This window comes from Myxine glutinosa, chromosome 1 (assembly GCF_964187855.1).
Source record: "Myxine glutinosa chromosome 1, kmMyxGlut1.1, whole genome shotgun sequence".
NCBI lineage: Eukaryota > Metazoa > Chordata > Myxini > Myxiniformes > Myxinidae > Myxine > Myxine glutinosa.
Window position 1 is genome coordinate 175791289 of NC_136261.1, and position 22591 is coordinate 175813879.

General features: G+C 42.6%; 2 protein-coding genes across 3 annotated transcripts in view; one reads left to right on the forward strand and one right to left on the reverse strand.

Moving 5' to 3' along the window:
- Positions 1–19307, reverse strand: part of LOC137431386 (coagulation factor V) — a 203202-nt gene extending 183895 nt beyond the window's left edge. For both annotated transcript variants that reach the window (XM_068122667.2, XM_068122658.2), the window contains exons 1-3: positions 18836–19307; positions 18654–18727; positions 18388–18510 (exon numbers count right to left, since the gene is read on the reverse strand). In XM_068122667.2, coding sequence (XP_067978768.2) covers positions 18388–18510; positions 18654–18727; positions 18836–18942 — 304 coding nt within the window. In that variant the 5' untranslated portion in view covers positions 18943–19307. The remainder of the gene's footprint in view (positions 1–18387; positions 18511–18653; positions 18728–18835) is intronic.
- LOC144892646 (uncharacterized) overlaps positions 1–22591 on the forward strand; it is a 52993-nt gene that overhangs the window by 16306 nt on the left and 14096 nt on the right. The gene's annotated exons all lie outside the window — the stretch shown is intronic.

Sequence of the window (22591 nt, forward strand, 5' to 3'; positions counted from 1 at the left end):
GTTATTTACAATGAGCCATGTCTCTATTTTTTCTATTCAGCGCTTTCGGAGATATAAAGGTGCAATTTTTTTCGGTTTTTCAAAGATGGCGGCCGAACCAGGTGACCTATGACGTCATAATTATCATTACAACATTCTACATGTGGAGTTTCACCTATGGTGAAAATTTCCTGTCGATCGGACCAACGGTTGCAGAGAAAATCATATTTATTCTGTGCGGACAAACAGACAAACAGACAAACAAACAAACTCAAATGCAATACCCTCTCCTCTGGTGAGGGTAAAAATCCCAATCTTCTTCCTATCTTTCTTTTACACTGTCAAATATGACTGTCATCCTTATATTGCAATTGGAAATGGCAGAGCATTCATCAGCCTCCTCTTGGTTTGTTTTGTCACATCTTTGTCTTTCCAGATATTTGTCAATCCTGACATTGCTGTTCTCCTCAATGTTAACCATGTATTAATTTCTCATCTCCATTCTCCACTCACTTCAATCTTAAAACCCAGAAAGATGAAATTTTCCAATACTTCCACGTGATCATCTCCAAATCTCAATACATCTATGTTCTCATTTGACAACTTCTCAGTAGGTTTAAATAAAGACCAGCTTTTCACTTTCCTTCTTCATTGACTGCAGCAGTTTCATCAAGTCCTCTCTACTTTCTGCCAAAGTGGTATCATCAGCATACCTTAGATTGTTGATATGTCTTCCTTCAATCCTGACTTCAGCCTCAATTTCATCCAAGTTTGATTTCCTCATGATGTACTCACTATACCGATTGAACAAGTAAGGGGAGAGAATAAACTCCTCTCTGACCCCTTTCCCCAATTCCAAACCATTATCAAAAAATGTTGTTATTGTATCTTATTGTTTAATGTATAGGCTTCTTATAAGACAAATCAGGTGCCAACAGCTGACATCCCCATTTCTCTCAAGATAATCCACATCAATTCAGTATCAACACAATTGAAGGCTCTACTATCTATATATAATGCGAACCATGGTGTCTGTCCATGTGATTGTCCGTTCGTCTGTCTCCCGTTTCTGGTGGTCACTTCCCGCTCTGCGTTTGAAAAGCTGCACATGCAGGCAAAGCTCAACATTCAACCAGAAGAAGAGCATGATATAAAACGAGATATATTTTTAACGTACAAGACTCTTTGCTCACCTTCACTCCTTCATTCCTCTTTCCTCCCGCCTCTGGAACAAACTCCCTCACTCTCTTCAATCCCACTCCTCCCTCTAGGTCTTTAAAACAGCTGTTCACCACCATCTCTTATCTTCCCCCATCAAAAACCTTGATCTTTTCTACCCCCGTTAATTCACCCCAAATCCACTTTTTTTCTTTTCTTTTTTTTAAATACCGACTTTTTTCTTTCCTGGAAGTTCCTTCCAGCAGTGTCCATGTGTTTTATACTTTCCCACCCTCCTCCCCACCCCCCAGCTTCCCATGCCTCCTCCCCCCAAGCCCTCTCCCTCCCACAGATCTGCTGTTGTACTTGTGTGCTTCCCTCTCTCTCCCAATATTGTCTCCCGCTCCCTTTTTTGTATGTTTTGTGTGTCCGTTTGTTGTTGTTTTTTGTGATTGATGTTAGCTCTTACACTAGGCGCTCAATCTTGTAAAAAACAAAAAAAACAAAAAAAAACATGGAATTCATTTGTTTAATCGTGCGTTAAGATACGACCTGAAGATTATTACAAAGGTAAACAAACCATGTCAGTGTTGTTAATAACAGTAGCCTATACTGAAAGTCTTTGAACAGAGGTTGCAATGTAAGGTGATCATTTAATTAAAGAATAACCTCCATTTAGCATTGTGACCTAAAATTAATGTTTAATAATTGTAAGGTATCTCGACAGACTACGATCGATTGTTGTACATTTATTGACTACAGATGCAGGCCCGATTCACCCCAGCGCCATCCGAGCTGAGCCGTAACTTCCGGAAACGGAAATAAATTCGCGGTCACGGTGTCGGAATAAAACGGGGAATATTTGCACCTTCATACATGACATCCTCCCCTTTAAGTCCAAAATGACCAAGAGCAATACGTGCTAGATTTCCAAAATTGACATTCCAAAAGCAACATTTCCAAAAACATGTGAAAATATGTGTGCAAACAAAAGCAAATGGACACAGGGATAATTCTTTTTCACGTGTCATTTCACGTGTCAACGTGAAAATAGAACATGTGTCAACGTGAAAAAACATCTTCAAAGATTCAAACTGTCGGGTGCTTTTCTCTCGCACATTGAGCGTCGCGGTGTACCAGTGGATAAAGAGTCCGAGGTGATTCCTTTGGATGGCGGTGTACCAGTGGATACAGGGTCCGAGGTGATTCCTTTGGGTGGCGGTGTACCAGTGGATACAGGGTCCGAGGTGATTCCTTTGGGTGGCGGTGTACCAGTGGATACAGGGTCCGAGGTGATTCCTTTGGGTGGCGGTGTACCAATGGATACAGAGTCCGAGGTGATTCCTTTGGGTGGCGGTGTACCAGTGGATACAGGGTCCGAGGTGATTCCTTTGGGTGGCGGTGTACCAGTGGATACAGGGTCCGAGGTGATTCCTTTGGGTGGCGGTGTACCAGTGGATACAGGGTCCGAGGTGATTCCTTTGGTCTCCACGAAGGGTGTAGCGTTCGCAGAGGTTTTCGGGGCATCCGAGCCGGCTGGAGCGGCCACGACGATCTCCGGCAGTGGCGGGTCAAACTGTTGTTCTGACTGTGACGATGCTGCAGGCTCTATCGACTGACAGTGACGGTAGGTTATGTGGTCCTGATGTCGACGAATTTCGCGGCCGTCCTGCAGGCGAATCACGGAGGTCGGTGGACCTGGCTTCTCGGTGATGTCCCCCGGTAGCCACGTCGCACCTGCACCAAAATTTCGGGCAAACACTGGATCTCCGATGTTGATACAGCGACTGTTGGACGACTTAACGTGCACTAACTTTTGATTAAGCTGGCTCTGATAAACATTTGATGATATGTCCGGTTTGAGATTGTCAAGTGTCGAACTCAAGTGTCGTTTCATCAACAACTCAGACGGAGCTGCACCGGTTGTTGATTGTGGCGTGATGCGGTATTTGAACAGGAGACGAGAAAGCTTTGTTTCAAGGGTTCCCTCCTGAAGTTTCTGCAATCCGGATTTGATGATTCCCACGGATCGTTCGACCAAGCCATTTGAAGCCTGGTGATGTGGGCTGACAAACTTATGTTTGATGCAGTTCCGACGTGTGAACTCGGAAAACTCGGAACTGGAAAAACACGAACCGTTATCACTCACGATCATCCCGGGCAGACCATGAGTGGCGAAACAGCGTCTGAGTCTTTCGATGACAATGGCTGACGTAGTACCACGCGTCACATAGGCATCGATCCATTTTGTATGCGCGTCCGTAATTATTAGAATCATGCTGCCGTTAATAGGCCCGGCATAATCGAGATGTAGGCGATGCCACGGTTCGCTGGGCCATTCCCAGGGATGCAGTGGCGCTTTCGCATGTGTATTCCGGGTGCTATGGCAGGGGTAACAATGTCGAAAATGATGTTCGATATCAGCATCAAGATTCGGCCACCACACATAGTTTCTAGTGAGTGACTTCATCTTAACAATCCTGGGGTGACAGTCATGGATTTAATCCATGACCCTGGAATGCAGATTTTCCAGGATCACGACACGACACCCCCAGATTAGGCAACCATTTTCCACGCTGAGTTCGTTTTTACGTGCTTTAAAAGCCACAAAAGCTGGGTCACCCTCAGGTAGCAAATGCCATCCAAGCTGCACAGCCTGGACAGTTCTGGACAGAACGGGGTCTCGTTGAGTATGGGTGCGGATCTGGCCGGCGTCGACAGCACAATCTTCCAGATGATCCATCAGTGCGATAATGGATCCTGGTGTAGGCGAATCATCAACGGATTCTGGAAGGGGTAACCGACTCATCGCATCTGCATTTGTGATAGACGAACCAGGCTTATAACATATGGTGTAGTCATAAGCAGCGAGAAACAGGGACCATCGGATGATCCTGGGCGGTCGTGTGTCAGACGTTGCCTTCATAGGACCAAACAGACTGATCAGCGGCTTGTGATCAGTGTGAATCGTGAAATGATGTCCAAGAAGGTACTGGCGAAATTTGATGACGCCGAAAACGATTCCCAATCCTTCCTTGTCAAGTTGGAAATAGTTCTCTGCCGGGGACAACGTTCTGGAAGCAAATGCAACAGGTCTTTCCATACCATCAGGCATCACGTGTGATAATACACTCCCCACTCCATACCGACAGGCATCGCAAGTCAGCACAAGATCCTTCTCTGGATCAAAATTAACGAGAATATTGGACGATTTGAGCAGATCCTTAGAGGTCTGGAATGCTGATTGTTCAGTGGACCCCCAGCTCCAGGATACTCCTTTCCTCAAAAGATGATAAAGGGGACCCAAAACGTCAGTCACATTCGGGATGTAATGACCATAGAACTGAACCAAACCGAGGTATGACTCTTACCGTTCCTTTACTAACCCGGTGAGATGGGAAGTGCGGGCCCCCTGGTCAGGGGATCCCGTGTTTCTGGTGCGAAGCCCAGGGGTCGGCCGTGCGAGGTGCGCGTATTAACGGGCGCGCGTCACGTCGGAAAGCGACCCGGGCGACCCGCTCCGGGGACAGTTCCAGGCGGGGAGTTTGACTGGGGCGGTACGCCTGTCAAACGGTAATGCAGGTGTCCTAAGGAGAGCTCAGGGAGAAAGGAAACCTCCCGTGGAGCAGAAGGGGGAAAGCTCACTTGATCTTGATTTTCAGTACGAATACATGACAATAATAAACCTCAACAAGGTCCAAAATAAACTTAAATCTAATATTCGTTGGACTTGATGATGTAATTCGTCAGAGTTAGAGTGTGCGCTCTGAGTTGAGGAGGGTGGCGTTTCAAACAAAGGCCAAGTCATTAGTTGTATCAAAGACTTTAGAAATGGTGCATGTTGCTTCCTTGCTTGGATAGAGCATGGACATATAGATAAAGAGAACAGAGAGAGGGACAGTATGTGAGACAATGAAAAACTGATACTTATAAAGACCTTTACTTAAAGCCAACAATTAAGCACAGAGGAGGTTGAATTCAATTTTGGGGGTGCATATCCTCTAGTTTTGTTGCAAAATTGCTGAACATTGATGGTATTGTTATGGCCCAGGGTTCGGGTCTACTATGAGGGAGTTAGCCTCCTTTCCCTCCTGAACTTACAGGACCTGAGGCTGCCGCGTACAAATAACTTCGTACTTCGGCAGGTTGCAAACCAGCAACTACGAACGCCAATTGGTCCGGCGAGCGATAGCAGGGTCCAATCGTCTTCTCTGACACCACTTACCTGTACCACGTGACGGTTCCAATTGGGGAACGTACCCTCCGGCGGTGTACCACTTTTGTTCCTGGGTGGAAATTTAGACGGCCGAGCAACCGTTGGTACCCGCCAGGCCGATGCTAATTTTGTTACGGCCGATCGCTACTCTGGGTGCAAGCAATGGCAGCCCAATGAAAGAAAGGACATTCACGGACAGAGGGAAAGGAAACGTTTAGCGATTTGATTTATTTACAAGTATTTACAGTGCAACTTATCGACAGGAAAGAAAAAGGGACAAGACGCAGAAATGTAGCTTAATCTATGCCTTATGACAATCACTATGAATAAACACAACAAGGACACCAAGCACACATTCACGGGGGAAGGGTAGGGGAAAACGAACGTTGCGATCGTGTCAGCAAAATGGTTAAGATGTTACCAGGACTTTGTCTTGATTCCCCAACGAGCACCACACCGGCAAAGGGGCAGTCCCCAGCACGAGCAGGAAGAGGCAGTCACCAGTTCAAACACTGACAGGCAGTCCCAGCACAAACACAGGCAGGCAAGCAGGCACGTGCAGTGAGTCCAAGTCAAGCACACGTGCAGAGTGCAGAGTATCTGATGACCATGTGCAAAGTGCAGAGAGTCTGATGAACACATGCAGAGTGCAGAGAGTCCAATGAACACGTGCAGCGAGAGGGAGCAAAGAGAGAGATGAATCAAGTACACGTGCTGAGGCCTTAGAGAGAGTGTTGTGCACACGTGCAGCAAGAAGGAGCAGCGAGAGACCGGCCAAGAGAGAGAATCAAGTGTGCAAGGCCTTTTCATCAGGCCCTGGCGAGGGTGGGGGTTGTTTGAGGATGTTTTCCGGGCTGCCAATTGGTGGAGTGTTGCTTCGCCTGCCCCCACAAGCCCTCTCCAAAGTTCCTCTGGTGTTGATTAGTGGCCCATTGTGTGTCACCCTGCCCACACAAGTCCTCTCAAAGGGACTTTTACCTGGTGCATTTGAAAAGTTCCCTGTCCACAAAATGTTGTTGCTGGCATCCACCCTTGAGGCCTTTGGCCTGTCTTCTGTCCTTCCAGACATTGAATCAATATCTGTGGATGCAATCTTTGTGCATCTGCCTGGCTTCCCCTTGTGATTGAAGGGCCTGTCTTTCCCTCCCCAATGCATAACGACATACTAACCCATATAAGGGGAAGGGACTAATATAATGTTCTGCTATGAAATAACTATTCTAAGGGACCTGTATGGTGGTTGACATTACTTCTTACTGGTTTCCCAAAACCGCAACAGTATATTGGATGCAGCAGGATACAATCTAATTTAAATCCACCATGCTATCCTCAGTGATAGCATGATGGTCCAAATTTAATCTTACAGCAGATCCAAAACACTCAGCTGGAATAATTAAAACTTATTTGCTAAAGAAAAGAGAAGCTGGAGTACTTTAATGCATGGAATGGTCCCCTCAAAGCCCAGATCTCAATGTCATTGAAGCTGTATGGGACTATGAAGAAGAAGAACCACCTTTAGTGGCCATTTCCCCCGCAGAGCAGGGGTTGGCCGTTTTCGGGCACTGTGGTCCCCTTTTTGAAACAATGTTTTATGGCCGGATGCCCTTCCTGCCACCAACCCTGTTGGTCACCTCTTGCGACACACAGGGTATTACCAGTGAACTGGTACTCAATTTGCCGACCTCGGAAGGATGACAGGCTGAGTCAACTCCCCTGGTGTTAATTCAGTGATCGACCGGGATTTGAACCCAGGATCCTCGGATCCCAAGCCGGCACCCTGACCGCTAAGCCAACACCAGGCTCTATGGACAAATAAAAAGTAAAAAAGAATCCCTGCAACTTTGATTATCTTTAGAAGGTCTTGTAAGAAGCATGGAACACCATTCCACCAGAGTAAAAAAAAAAAAAATTCAATGTGTTCCTGGAAGAACATCAATGCAGTTTTGAAAGAAAAGGCCAGTCATACTCACTATGGACTTTATATCAAGGTATATTGTGTATAAATTTCGTTATTTGATTAAGATTTTCTTCTTTAAGAAGGTGAATTTTCATTGAACACAAAGTTTTAGTTTCCTGCTGCATCAGGGGTAGAAAAAATGCAAAATGTCAAAGACTTTTGCACGGCAGTGTATATATGCACAAGATGTATGTATACGTGTGTATGGAGTCATTATCGCGAGGTGAGTAGTATGACAAGTAGACAATCATCAAGGGGTTGCAGAGAGGAATGCAACCAGAATTATTCTAGTTGGGCGGGGTTAGTGCAGAACTTGAGCTTTGGAGAATGGAGTTTTTGACGTAAACAGCCATGCTGCAACATTGGCAGAGTTCTGGCCTGTCATCACGGTCAAGAGAAAAGCCAGGGAGAGACAGAAAAGGCCGAGACATCCTGTGAGAGGAAACCTTCTGTTAAACACACAATGTTTGGAGATCCCTGAAGTTGGACCCCCATCCTCTTCTCTCATCACTCCCTGTATGAAGATTGCACTGCAACTTTTTTGCCACATGTTTTTACCACTCTACAAGACCAAGAGCATCTCCTGCAATTGCTAAAGCCAAGACCAAACTGAAAGGAGTGAATTTCGTTCCAAAACAGAGTAGAGCACTCCATTTGTTAAAAATTCAGTTTAATATACTTTATATGCAAAGTAAATAATTAATGAAGCAAGTTCAATCATCCATTGACATATCATTAATTTAACCACGTGTTGTATATTCTGTAAATGTTAGAATTGTACGAAATAGTAACAAACTTTTGAAATATGGAATATGAAGAAAAAAATACACAACACTGATACAAAGATTACTAAATTGCCCACTCCTCTCCACCAACAATGACCTCAACAGGAAGTTGAGGTTTTTAACTCCAAAATGTGCTTTGAAAATTTGATTTTGCTTATATCATCAAATCATTGTTAAAATGGAAACACGTATAAATTGAAACATGAGTTTTAATGCACGTTAAATATCGCCTTAAATTATCTACAGTATCATTGTCAATCCCTTATTGGGTGGTCACATGATGCAGAAGAGTTGTTTTTTTGCTCGGTGATGGTTGGTTTCTTTTGAACGCGCAGTTCACGCTTGACTTGGCACGGTTAATGTGAATATCACAATCCTATTGCTCTACTTTTTGTACACTGCTCCTTTCCTAATCCATCTCCAGGCACTGAATGACGTCATTGCCGGGCACTGAAGGGGGCCCAGCAATGACGCGTGCTAAAAGGGCGTACTCAGTTTTCACACCGGTTGTTTGTTACTTGCCGGAATAGATTCCGGCAAGGATGACATTTTGATCCAAAGTGGCCGATAAAAAAAAGTACATTCATGTAAGTCCTGACCGATTTTTCATTTTCTTGTTTGTTTTCTTGTTTTCTTGTTTGTTTGTTTTCTTGTTTTCTTGTTTGTTTGTTTGTTTGTTTTCCGGGCGATATCTCAGCCATCCTTTGAGCTAGGAACCTGAAATTTCGGTTTTGAGTGTCGGTGTTTTCTTGTTTTCTTGTTTGTTTGTTTTCTTGTTTTCTTGTTTTCTTGTTTGTTTGTTTGTTTGTTTGTTTTCCGGGCGATATCTCAGCCATCCTTTGAGCTAGGAACCTGAAATTTCGGCACAATAGTGAGAAAGTGCTTTGGCAAAAAAGTATTTTTTGTTTTTTGATTAATCAATTAATTGATTAATTACTTGCAGCGAGAGGGTACTTATTTAGCGAGAGGGTACTGCAGCGAGAGGGTATCAATTATTATAGATTAATCAAGTACTTATTTATTTCCTTTCTCCTCTGGGCAATAACTCAGGCATTTTTTGAGTTAGGAAGCTGATATTTGGACATGACAATGACCAAGTAATTTGACTGTAAAGGCTATTTCTTATTTTACTGATTAATCAACTAATTGATTAATCATTTAATTATATTCGATGAATGATTTCATTACTTAATTTTTTTTGAAGTTACAGATTCGGATGAAATGGTGGTGGTTTACGTATTCTATTAGCCAATTGATTAATAAATTAATGACTTTATGATTATTAATTTATTTTCATTATTAATCACTTATTTATTTCTTTTCTCATCTGGGCAACATCTCAGGCACTTTTTGAGCTAGAAAGCTGTTATTCGGACATGACAGTGACTAAGTGATGTGGCTATAAAGGATATTTTGATTTTTTTATGAATCAATTAATCGATTAATTATTTATTGATGAATCAATTTATCAGTTAATTGTTTCATTTTTCGATGAATAGCCTATTTAATTAGTTTTCAAAAAGTTACAGCTTCGGATGAAACACTGGTGGTTGAGGTATGCTATCAGCCAATTGATTAAGAAATTATTTTACCATCATTATTTTTTTATTTTAATTATGCAATTAATCAATCAATTATTGTACACCTCTCCCTCCCAATACCGTCTCGATGTGCTGCACGGCTGTACCACCCGGCACCGTTGGCACCCCGGCAATGCCGCACTGGAGGATGCTATTTATTTATTTTTCATGGGGGTGGTATACGTTTAATGTATCTGTACTTGTTCTTGATATTTCCTCTTGTCTATTGCCTATGATATATTTCCATGTGCCCAGAATAAATTGCAAAGCCAAGACTTCACTCTGAACTCCGAGCATATTTCTCTGGCTACACATAGCATTTACACTCCTATCCAAACCCCTGTCCCCTCCTCACCACTATTTTCATATGTGCATTTGTTTTTTGGAATGTACTTTGGAAAAACATTTACACTTTTAGATTGTGATTTAATTTTGACAACAATTTTGACATAAACACAAGGCCGCTCTAAAATTTGTCAAAATAATCTTAATCCAGATTCTTCCAATTAACCCTATAACCTTCTAACCATAAATCATGTTATGTGGAAGGAGATGAGGGGTCCATAGCGAGGATGTGCTAAGAATAGCTTGGTTTGTGTGCTTGAGTAGGGTTAGATATACTTCTTTGTCAAGGATCTGTCAGAAGTAAGCTGTGCTGTAATATGTTCAGAGAGGGCAATGACCATCCTGTAAAGAACAGAATATGGAACGGTTGTATCGTTTAGAACATCCAATACAAGCGAGGACATGTGGAGGACTCGAGACACAAAGGAACACAGAAAAAGCTCTTTGCGCATTTAAATGCAGACAACATTGGCTGTTTGGCCAGAAGACAGCGTGCCACGAAAGATGAGTGAGCTGTCGGGACTTGGAGAACGACAGAACAATTGTATGAGGAGCCACCCTGTAGGGTGGGATGGCCCAGAATATGGCACACCCACAGGCAGCCAACATATGAGACCAGCAGACCCAGAATGGATAAGGCAGTCTGAGAGGGGGTAAACGCTAAGTCTGAACGCCATGTCTGAACAACAGATTTTTTTTTTTGTCATGCAGACAAGACCGAGGCTCGTGTAAGAGCTAAAATCGATCACAAAAAAACCTAAAAAAAACCCGACACACAAAACATACAATAAAGGGAGTGGGAGACAAGATGGGAGAGAGAGCGAAGCACACAAGTACAACAACAGAGAACAGGGACATCGGGAGATCTGTGGGAGGGAGAGGGCTTGGGGGGAGCAGGGGAAGGGGGGTGGGAGAGGTAAAAAAAAACAAAAAAAAAACACATGGACACTGCTCGGACTTCCAGGACAGAAGTTGGTATTTCAGAAAAGTGGATCTGGGGTGAATTAACAGGGGTAGAAAAGATCAAGGTTTTGGATGGAGGAAGATAAGAGATGGTGGTGAACAGCTGTTTTAAAGACCTGGAGGGAGGAGTGGGATTGAAGAGAGTGAGGGAGTTTGTTCCAGAGGCGGGAGTAAAGAGGAATAAAAGAGTGAAGGTGAGCAGCAAGTCTTGATTTTGGCAATTTCACCAGAAGAGGGATGCTGGCAGATCTTGTGCGACCTGTAGCAATATTTGGGGGACATCACAGATAGATAGGAGTCGGTAGAAGACAGAAAGACCACCTACCTGCCTGCGGTGAGTGAGTGAAAGGCCCTCAATTAGCTTCATCGCGGGAGATTCCAATGATTCTGAAAGCTTTGGTTTCAACAGCGTGAAGCCGAGCGAGGTGTGAAGCAGGGGCACCAACCCAGAAGTGAGAGCAATATTCCATTGAGCTGCAGAGGAAAGCCTTGTATGTGGTGAGGAGTTCAGGTGTGCCAAGGAAAGACTTCGCACGATGGAGGATGCCCAGTCGGCGACTGGCTTTGGAGGCCAGATTTGAAATGTGGTTTTCCCAGGAAAGATCATGGCAGATAGTGAGACCAAAAAGCTTGAGTGACAGAACTTCTTGGAGAGGATTGTTCAGAAAGTAGATGGGAGGGTTGTCCAGTCAGTCTTTTCAGAGAGACATTGTAAGAGTGGGAGATTTGTCAGGATTGAAAGACATGTTCCACTTGTTTGACCAGTCTGATTTTCTCCAGGTCTGCAGAGAGTGAGGAGGCTGCAGACTGCCGATCTGAGGGATGAAGAATGGAGCGGCAGAGAGTGGAGTCATCAGCAAAGAGGTAGAGAGGATTTTCCAGAGAGTCAGAGAGATCATTGATGAAGACCAGAAAAAGCAAAGGGCCCAGAACACTACCTTGAGGAACTCCAGCCTGAACAGGAAGAGGAGATGAGAGAAACCCATTCAGGGCCACACGTTGACTATGACCAGAGAGAAAGTCCGCAAGCCATGCGTGATTTCCATGGATACCAAAATATGAGAGTTTGGTGAGCAGAGCGGTGTGCCAGGCCGTATCGAAGGCACGTGATATGTCAAGGAAGACAGCTCTGATTTCCTGTTTGGCATTAAGGACCTCCATCTATTGTTGAGACAGCAGAAGCAGCATGTCCAGAGTAGAGTGACCTGGCCTGAAACCAAATTGATGATCGGAGATCAAGCCATTGGAGAAGAGGAAGGATTTGATTTCAGAAGCATTGATGGATTCCATGACTTTGCTGATAATAGGGAGCAGGCTGATTGGTCTGTTGTTGCAAGGATCTGTTTTTGCACTTTTTTGTGTGAAGTGGTGATGTTGGCTGATTTCCAAGCTGATGGAAGATGACCTTGAGCAAAAGAGAGGATGAAGAGAACAGAGAGAGGGTGAGATAGAGCAGAAGAGCAGGATTTTAGGACCTGTGGGCTGATGCTGTCTGGCCCAGTTGCAGAATCAGAGTTGAGGTTTGACAGAAACTTCTCCACCTTGTCAGGAGAGAAGGACACAGATTCCAGGAGCAGCTGGGTTCAACTTGGTAAGGTGGGAACAGAGAGAGATGGGTTTGGGACACAAGATTTTGAGGCAAACACAGAGTTGAGACATTCGGCTTTGTCACGTGCGGTGTCAACTGTATAGCCATTTGAGGTAAGGGACGAGGCTCAAGTCTATCATACCGGAGGAGGGAGTAACCAGGAAGAGATATTTAGGAATCAGAGACATCTTGAAGGAGGAAAGTTTCTGTTAAGCAGATTATGTCTGGTTTGTCAGAAGCAACCTGTATGGAGAGATCAATCAGGTTACGATATATAATTGGATAATCACTCACGATTCCCGATCAAAAATATATGATAAAATAATTATGCAAGAAACCATTTTGCACCCACAAAACCGCGAATATGCAAAGCACAGGGCTGCAAATGTAGAAGCCGGTCGCATTTTATGAACCACGAATATGCGGGCAGGGCCTGCGAATGTCGAAGCCATGAATGTCAGGGTTTCATAGTCTTCAGTCAGTGTTTCACAGTGTTCCAGAACTAGCAGATATACTTGTCAAGGACAGATCATTGGATGGAATGGCATTTGATAGGATGTAATGCATGCTAACAACAACAAGAACAACTAGAGAGTCATGGAACACGATACCCCGTGCAGTGTTCAAGTATACACTTCAATTTTAATAACATAATGAGTTTAACACTTTGAATGCCAACTACGAGTATAATTGTACTGTTTGGGTGTACCAGACTCTACCACTATGAGTATTCTCATAGAAAAGATTACACTATTGTATTGTAAACAGAATATGCGCTGCCATGCCAAATAACGCAACAAACAATTTGCTGACAGTCCAGTGAATATAAATCAATGTAACAATCATGATCATTATTATCAGTCTCCATGAGAAGTTTTGCGACTTCATCTGTATCCATACGTGCCATTTTGAAGGGAAATGACAGTAGCAAAAAAGAAAACACACTTGGTACTCAGCACACGATCGACCATTAGCAATGACGTCATACCACCATCAATTCAGTGCGAGAAAATAGTCCTCCCAAATATCTCTACCTGGCATACAGAATTTCAAATCTTGTCCAAAAATGCAGACTCGGCTTGCAAATGAGAGTGGTGTATACTATAAGATTTGGCAGTCAACGTGTTAAAGATCTTTTTGAAAAATCCGGAAGATCAACGCTGCTGAAGCAGTCTCATGCATCTCCTTATACACTGCAATAAGACGACGTTGAGTCGCAGTTTCGGAGATGGAGGCTTTATTGATCACCATAGATGTATGTAGCCATATGGCAGCTTCTTCATCACTCTCAATACTATACTATCTCACATCCTAGGATCCTGGGTTGGCTTCGCGGTTAGGGTGCCAGCTTGGGATCCTAGGATCCTGGGTTGGCTTAGTGGTGAGGGTGCCAGCTTGGGATCCTGGGTTGGCTTAGTGGTTAGGGTGGCAGCTTGGGATCCTAGGATCCTGGGTTAGCTTTGCGGTGAGGGTGCCAGCTTGGGAACCTAGGATCCTGGGTTGGCTTAGCGGTGAGGGTGCCAGCTTGGGATCCTAGGATCCTGGGTTGGCTTAGCGGTGAGGGTGCCAGCTTGGGATCCTGGGTTGGCTTAGCGGTGAGGGTGTCAGCTTAGGATCCTAGGATCCTGGGTTGGCTTAGCGGTGAGGGTGCCAGCTTGGGATCCTGGGTTGGCTTAGCGGTGAGGGTGCCAGCTTGGGATCCTAGGATCCTGGGTTGGCTCAGCGGTGAGGGTGCCAGCTTGGGATCCTAGGATCCTGGGTTGGCTTAGCGGTGAGGGTGCCAGCTTGGGATCCTAGGATCCTGGGTTGGCTTAGCGGTGAGGATGCCAGCTTGGGATCCTAGGATCCTGGGTTGGCTTAGTGGTTAGGGTGGCAGCTTGGGATCCTAGGATCCTCGGTTGGCTTAGTGGTTAGGGTGCCAGCTTGGGATCCTAGGATCCTGGGTTGGCTTGGTGGTTAGGGTGCCAGCTTGGGATCCTAGGATCCTAGGTTGGCTTAGCAGTTAGGGTGCCGGCTTGGGATCCTAGAATCCTGAGTTCGAATCCCTGTCAATTGCTGAATTAATACCAGGGCGGTTGACTCAACCTGTCATTCCATCCGAGGTCGGCAAATTGAGTACCAGTTCGCTGGTAATTCCCTGTGTCACAAGAGGCGACTAACAGGGTTGGTGGCAGGAAGGGCATCCGGCCATAAAACATTGCTTCAAAAAGGGGATGGTGGTGCCCGAAAAAGGCCAACCCCTGCTCTGCAGGGAAAAATGGCCTCTAAAGGTGGATCATCATAAATAAAAACATTACGGGTTCTACCGCCATTTTCTCCAGTGTCCATCCATCACATTATCTAACAAATTACATTAGTTATTAGTGCCTGTTATAAAGTCATGTGAAAAAGTAAGTACACCCCATGTAAAGTTTTGACTTTTTCAACATATTTCAACATACAGCTATTTGATCTTCATTTCAACAATATCGATAGATAAAGGTGATATAACATAACAAATATCATGAAACATTTACATTTTGTAGTCCATTGTATAATTTAAATAAACATAAATGCAAATTCCGCATGTGGAAAAAGTAAGTACACCCTTGGCTCTAATAGGTGGTATTGCCCCCTTTGGCAGAAACAACCTCAAGTAGGCGTTTCTTATAACTGTCTACCAGTCTCTGACATCGACTGGGAGAAATTTTTGCCCACTCCTCCATGCAGAATTATTTCAGCTGTGCGATGTTTGAGGGGTTTCTTGCATGCACAGCTCGTTTCAAATCCCCCCACAACATCTCGATGGGATTTAGATCCGGGCTTTGACTTGGGCATTCCAGAACCCTCCATTTCTTTCTTTTCAGCCATTCCTTGGTGGATTTACTGGTATGTTTAGGGTCATTGTCATGTTGCAAGGTCCACCCTCGGTTGAGCTTCAACTTTCCGACAGATGGCCTCACATTATCCTCAAGCACCCGCTGGTACAATGAAGAATTCATAGTGGATTCTATGATGGTGAGCTGCCCAGGCCCTGATGCAGCAAAGCTGCCCCAAACCATAATATTTCCACCACCATGCTTTACAGTTGGTATCAGGTTCTTGTGGTCAAATGCTGTCTTTGGTTTTCTCCAAACATGTCTTCTGGTACTGTGACCAAATAGCTTTACCTTTGACTCATCTGTCCAGAGCACATTGTTCCAGAAGTGCTGGTCTTTGCCTAGGTGTTCATTGGCAAACTTTAGTCTTGCCCTGATGTTCTTTCTGGACAGCAAAGGTTTCCTCCTGGCACACCTCCCATGTAGATCAAATTTGTGCAGCCTCTTTCTCATGGTAGACTCGTGCGCTTTGACATCAACAGTGGCAAGAGCTACCTGTAGGTCCCGTGATGACATTCTGGGGTTCTTAGAGACTTCTTTCACCATCTTGCCGTCTGCTCTCGAGCTGAACTTGCTGGGGCGGCCTGGCCTGAACAAGTTGGCAGTTGTTTGGAATCTTCTCCACTTGTAGATGATCTTCTGGACAGTCGAATAATTGATTTCAAATTGTTTGGAGATCTTTTAAAATCCCTTCCCAGACTCGTAGGCATCTATAACCTTCTTTCTGAAGGCCTCAGAGAGCTCTTTTGATCTAGGCATGGTGATGCCACACACTTCAACAACAAAGAGCAAACCAAACTAAATGTCTGAGGTTTAAATAAGACAGGTTCCTCCAAGATCCTCTCTAACGATGTTCTAATCATTTGCACCTGAGCTGGTGCACCTGATTCTAATTTTAGGTATTTGAAGTAGTGATAAATGTAGGGGTGTACTTACTTTTTCCACATGCGAAATTTGCATTTATGTTTATTTAAATTATACAATGGACTACAAAATGTAAATGTTTCATGATATTTGTTATATTATATCACCTTTATCTATCAATATTGTTGAAATGAAGATCAAATAGCTGTATGTTGAAATATGTTGAAAAAGTCAAAACTTTACATGGGGTGTACTTACTTTTTCACGTGACTGTACGTATCCATTATGACCTCCTTAAAACAGTTAAGTTTCCTGTTTTGAATGATTTTCAATTTTGTTTAACTGCCAGGCAGGCAAAGTAAAAAATATTATTTCACTCCTCTCCGCGCATATGTGTGATCGGGACAAATTCAGAGACAAAGAACTGTTAAAAGGCAAACTTGTCTTCCTATTCATGTTCCGATTCATGTTTAAAATATAACATACGATTGAAATAAGTTGTTCCTCGATCATAAACTGACAAGACAGACAGACAGATATGAACGACTTGCCTAACCCCCCAAATTGCATTGTATAACCCCGGTAACAACAACCCGAAGAGAGCTGGACTTCGAACCAGCATCCCCTGGAATGCTGTTATGTCATCCTTTGAGAAAAGTCTACTTTTGACTGGGTGAATGAATGCTTTGAGTGAATGTAGAGAAAAGTCTACTTTTGACTGGGTGAATTAATGCTTTGAGTGAATGTAGAGAAAAATCTACTTTTGACTGGGTGAATGAATGCTTTGAGTGAATGAATTGAGAAACATCTACTTTTGACTGGGTGAATGAATGCTTTGAGTGAATGAATTGAGAAACATCTACTTTTGACTGGGTGAATGAATGCTTTGAGTGAATGAATTCAGAAAAATCTACTTTTGACTGAGTAATCAATGAATGCTTTGAGTGAATGAATTGAGAAACATTTAATTCTTACTGGGCCAAATAGCATAAAAGTATGAAGTAAATTTTCATACCTTAAGCAGAATTGTAAGACAAATACATTGTTAATCTTGGGTAAAATGCCAGGGGTGTAGAAAAGGCTCCTTTATATGGGATGTGCCATGTGGCAAAGTATAGAAAAGAAGGGACATTCCGTAGCTTGTAGAAAATGCCAAACAATACAAAATAAGGGGCATTCAAGAAATCTCATGTGCATGCTGGACTACCCTTGTGTTCTGAGGAGGAACCAAGTAATGCTCCAGAAAAGTTCATGTAAAGGGGTGCCCCACATCTGGTAAATAAAATACATTTACTTCTTCATGCAGATGTTTAAATCAAATTGGCGCCCCTTCATATAAACTTTTCTAGAGCATTACTTGGTTCCTCCTCAGAACACAAGGGTAGTCCAGCATGCACACGAGATTTCTTGAATGTCCCTTATTTTGTATTGTTTGGCATTTTCTACAAGCTGTGGAATGTCCCTTCTGTTCTATACTTTGCCACATGGCACATACCCTTATATAAAGGGGCCTTAAAAATGCTCCTGGCATTTTACCCAATAATTGTTTGTACAGATAGCCATTTTAGTTACCAAAGGAAGAAATACAGAAATGAATCAAGTAACAAATAGGTGAGCGCATTAACAACTAAATTATGTTTTATTTTTATTTCAATAATAAGTGAAAAAGGAACAACAATATTTGTATCTTGCAAGCAAGCACAGAGCAAACTATGCACCGTGCAATGCACATAAGATTGTAAAAGTTATTATTAAAGAAATAACATTAAGGTAACTGGTATGATAAGTAAAGATGGTTCATTAATTATAATTTTAAAAAATACATTGATCTTAGGCTCATGGAGGAGCCTGTACATCTATCACAGCAGCAGGAAAGTATAATTTTACAAATATTGAAAGGACAACTATATATATATAGATACTGTATGGGATTTCACTCTGGGTTTTCTGAATCATAAACAAAGGAATCAGAAGTTAAGCCTAATAGGGCAATTTCATTGGAATCCCATAATCCATATCTATATAATTCATTATCTATATAATTAATTGTCTATAGAATGAATTTCTTTGCTTAATTAATGTCATGCGTCTTACCCTCAGATGCTTTGCTGTATATCACACCATGTGCATGAAGACTGAGTGGCCTTGTTGCCTGGTTTAAAAACTGCAGACTCACTGAATCACCAACCTCTCCTTTTAGAATTGGGCCAAGCTTCCCTGCAGCACAAAAACCATCACCACTCGTGACTTCAACCGCCATTCAAGCCAATCCAACACCTCGAATAACTACCAAGGCAGTCAGCTTACCAAGTTAAAACTTCGTGTTAATACATGTTGCAGACATAATGGCTAATTCATACCTTGCCAGGGTGGTGGTGTCATTCGAGAGCGAAAGGCTGAATCTCTGTAGCGCACAAAAGAAAGATCTTGTGTCCTGTGAAACACACAGATAAAAATCTTCTTTATCGATCCTTTGTAAGTTATTTCATCCAACTCTTATATTTACATAATTCTGATATTGTTGCCCTCATCCTTGACTTACCTGCCGCTGTTTGTCTCCTCCGCTGTCAAGAAGTATTTGCGAACAGCACCATTGCTGTGCATCGATAAGCAAGTAAGGATCAAAAACACAACCAAAACTTTTGCCATTGTCTTGATGAGTCTCTGTGCTTCCAACAACTTCCAACAACTTGACTCGCACCGCAGATCTCACACTATTTTTTGTCTATTTATCTGTCTCTCTTTTTTTATTATTATCTTCCTGCTTGTATCTATTTCGCTCCTGTTTTGGATAAAATATTGACTTTCACATGTTAACTCTGGCATCGCATTTGACCTCCCAAATTGAGTTCACCCAGAACTGGCCTTGAATCATATTTTCTTACCGAGAGAGGAAGAAATAGAAAATGCTAATGACACAAAAACAAAGATACAATGATAGAGATAGTTCGGGAATATCCAACAAATAAAATCTGGAGGAGAGACTGCCTTGATTTTTATTTTTCTCAAAGCTGAGGGAGACGGGGAGGAAAGGGTTGTTAAAAGGCAGAACCACAGGATGGTAAACATCTCACAAGGATCGTGTGCTGGGCAAGGAGGCTGGCAGAGGGGTGAGGGGCTGGAAACTCCCAAGACACGTTGTTGATTCTGAAAGAGGAAACACCCGGTCAGCGTGGCTTCCTTTGGTGTTTCTCATTAGTCAACTGAGTGAGCAGAAAGTTGGGCAATTAGAGGTGACAAGAATGGGGGGTGAAGTAAATAGATCCTCAAGAATATGAATTATTTACAACAGAAACAATTCGTTTAATATTTTTAGTTAATTTTTTGAATTTCAGATAAATAAAATCTTCAAATATTAACCGTACTAGTAGTAATATAGGAGTAATAGTAGTCATCATCATAGTCGAAGTAGTAGTAGTAGTAGTAGTAGTAGTAGTAGTAATCATCATAGTAGTGCTAGTAGTAGTGGTAGTAGTCATAGTAATCATCATAGTCAAAGTAGTAGTAGTAGTAGTAGTAGTCATAGTAATCATCATAGTAGTGGTAGTAGTAGTGGTAGTAGTCATAGTAATCATCATAGTCAAAGTAGTAGTCGTAGTAGTAGTAGTAGTAGTAGTAGTAGTAATCATAGTAGCAGTAGCAGTAGTCGTAGTCGTAGTAGTAGTAGTAGTAATCATAGTAGCAGTAGTAGTAGTCATAGTAATCATCATAGTCAAAGTAGTAGTAGTAGTAGTAGTAGTAGTAGTAATCATCATAGTAGTGGTAGTAGTAGTAGTAGTAGTAGTTTTAGTAGTAGTAATCATCATAGTAGTGGTAGTAGTAGTCGTAGTAGTAGTAATCATCATAGTAGTGGTAGTAGTAGTCGTAGTAGTCATAGTAATCATCACAGTCAAAGTAGTTGTCGTAGTAGTAGTAGTAGTAGTAGTAGTAGTAGTAATAATCATAGTAGCAGTAGTAGTAGTCATAGTAATCATCATAGTCAAAGTAGTAGTCGTAGTAGTAGTAGTAGTAGTATTAGTAGTAGTAGTAGTGATAGTAATCATCATAGTAGAGGTAGTAGTAGTAGTAGTAGTAATCATCATAGTAGTGGTAGTAGTAGTAGTAGTAGTAGTAGTAGTAGTAGTAGTGGTATTAGTAGTAGTAGTAGTAGTAGTAGTAGTGATAGTAATCATCATAGTAGTGGTAGTAGTAGTAGTAGTAGTAGTAATCATCATAGTAGTGGTAGTAGTAGTAGTAGTAATCATCATAGTAGTGGTAGTAGTAGTAGTAATCATCATCATAGTAGTGGTAGTAGTGGTAGTAGTAGTATTAGTAGTAGTAGTAGTGATAGTAATCATCATAGTAGTGGTAGTAGTAGTAGTCATAGTAATCATCATAGTAGTGGTAGTAGTAGTAGTAGTAGTAGTAGTAGTAGTAGTAATCATCATAGTAGTGGTAGTAGTAGTAGTAATCATCATAGTAGTGGTAGTAGTAGTAGTAGTAGTAGTAGTATTAGTAGTAGTAGTAGTGATAGTAATCATCATAGTAGTGGTAGTAGTAGTAGTAGTAGTAGTAGTAGTAATCATCATAGTAGTGGTAGTAGTAGTATTAGTAGTAATCATCATAGTAGTGGTAGTAGTAGTAGTAGTAGTAGTAGTAGTAGTAGTAGTCATAGTAATCATCATAGTAGTGGTAGTAGTAGTAGTAGTAGTAGTAATCATCATAGTAGTGGTAGTAGTAGTAGTAGTAGTAGTAGTAGTAGTAGTAATCATCATAGTAGTGGTAGTAGTAGTAGTAGTAGTAGGAGTAGTAGTAGTAGTAGTAGTGGTATTAGTAGTAGTAGTAGTAGTCGTAGTAGTGATAGTAATCATCATAGTAGAGGTAGACTCCTACTTTCCGCTTCCTTCGACTCTTCTGGACATGGAGGAGCAGGTACTTCTTTGCTGATACCTTGAGTGATACTCTCATTTCCTTTTTTCTGGTCAAGGCTCCGAGGAGCAGACACTTTCTTTGAGACAGTGGGACAGTCTGCTCTCAAGTGATCCTTTGCCTTACAAATTTGACAACAAGGCTCATTAGTCATACTAGGGCATGCCCGTACTATATCTATATCTAAAATTATATCCCCCCCCCCGCCCCCTCTATTTACATGAAATGGTTTGGTCCAAAGCGAACGGCTTGCGAGTGGTGACAATCCCCCCCCCTCTATTTACATGCAATGGTTTGGTCCAAAGCGAACGGCTTCCGGAGTTTGGTAAAGAAATCGCCATCGCGTGCACAAACGCGCAGGAAAGCGAATGAAACGCAAATTCGTTTTTATTAGTTGTAAAACATAGTTTAACGCCAACATAGTTTGCAAACGTGAAATAAATGAATACGCTCTCAAATGTGCCATCCGAGGCAGAGTGTGCCCGCCACGTTCGGCACACGCGATCGTTCGCTGCTCTCTGATTGGTTGAATCGTTTTTTGGACATAGCTCGGTAAGTAATTGTCCGATTAATATGAAACCTTGAAAAGGCACATCCTCGGGTCCCCAGCAATATACCTGGCAAGTTAAAAGTATATCGGACCCGTGGTTGTCGAGAAACAGCGGTCACAGACAAACGTACAGACAGAGATTACTGGAATTATAGATAGATAAAATACCTTATAATTCTTGCCTTCAAACGGAATGACAAAGGATCCCTCCAACTCCGTGTCATTGTACAGTTCAATGGAAACTTGTCTTTTAAAAGACAAGATATGACGTAGTGCAGGCTCACGACATCTGAGAGGCACAGGCCTAATGTGTGATCTTAGCACCCCCAATCGCTCCAAGAATGGCACAGCCACATGATCAGCAATAAAGGGAGGCATGTTAGAGAGTATGATTGGTGTTCCAAGGCTCGAAAGTGGTTCTACTTGGACAAACAGCCCTCCTACAACAACGCCTTTCTCTATCACCTTATTCACTGCATCCTCGGATTTAAGGAAGAACACAGCTCTTCCGTACATATTAGAGGCTGAAACGATTACTGATGAACCAACCACAATGGCCAAACTCATCATGTTTCCTTGTCAAAGACTGAAACGGGTGTGCTGTTTTCCCCACACCTGCACCAGAAGTGGTCGCAGCAACATCAGCCAATTCATTATGCATCGGCATGATTCAAAAATAATTAATTGTCCCTCTTAGAACCAAGGCAACAAAAGCACGTTATTAATCAAATAACGCTCACTCACACACCCGCTCCCACAGTGTGCAAATTCAGCACAGCAGACGATGATTAAACCAGAGCAAAAAAGGATCACTAAGTACTTTAACGATAACGCCGCAAT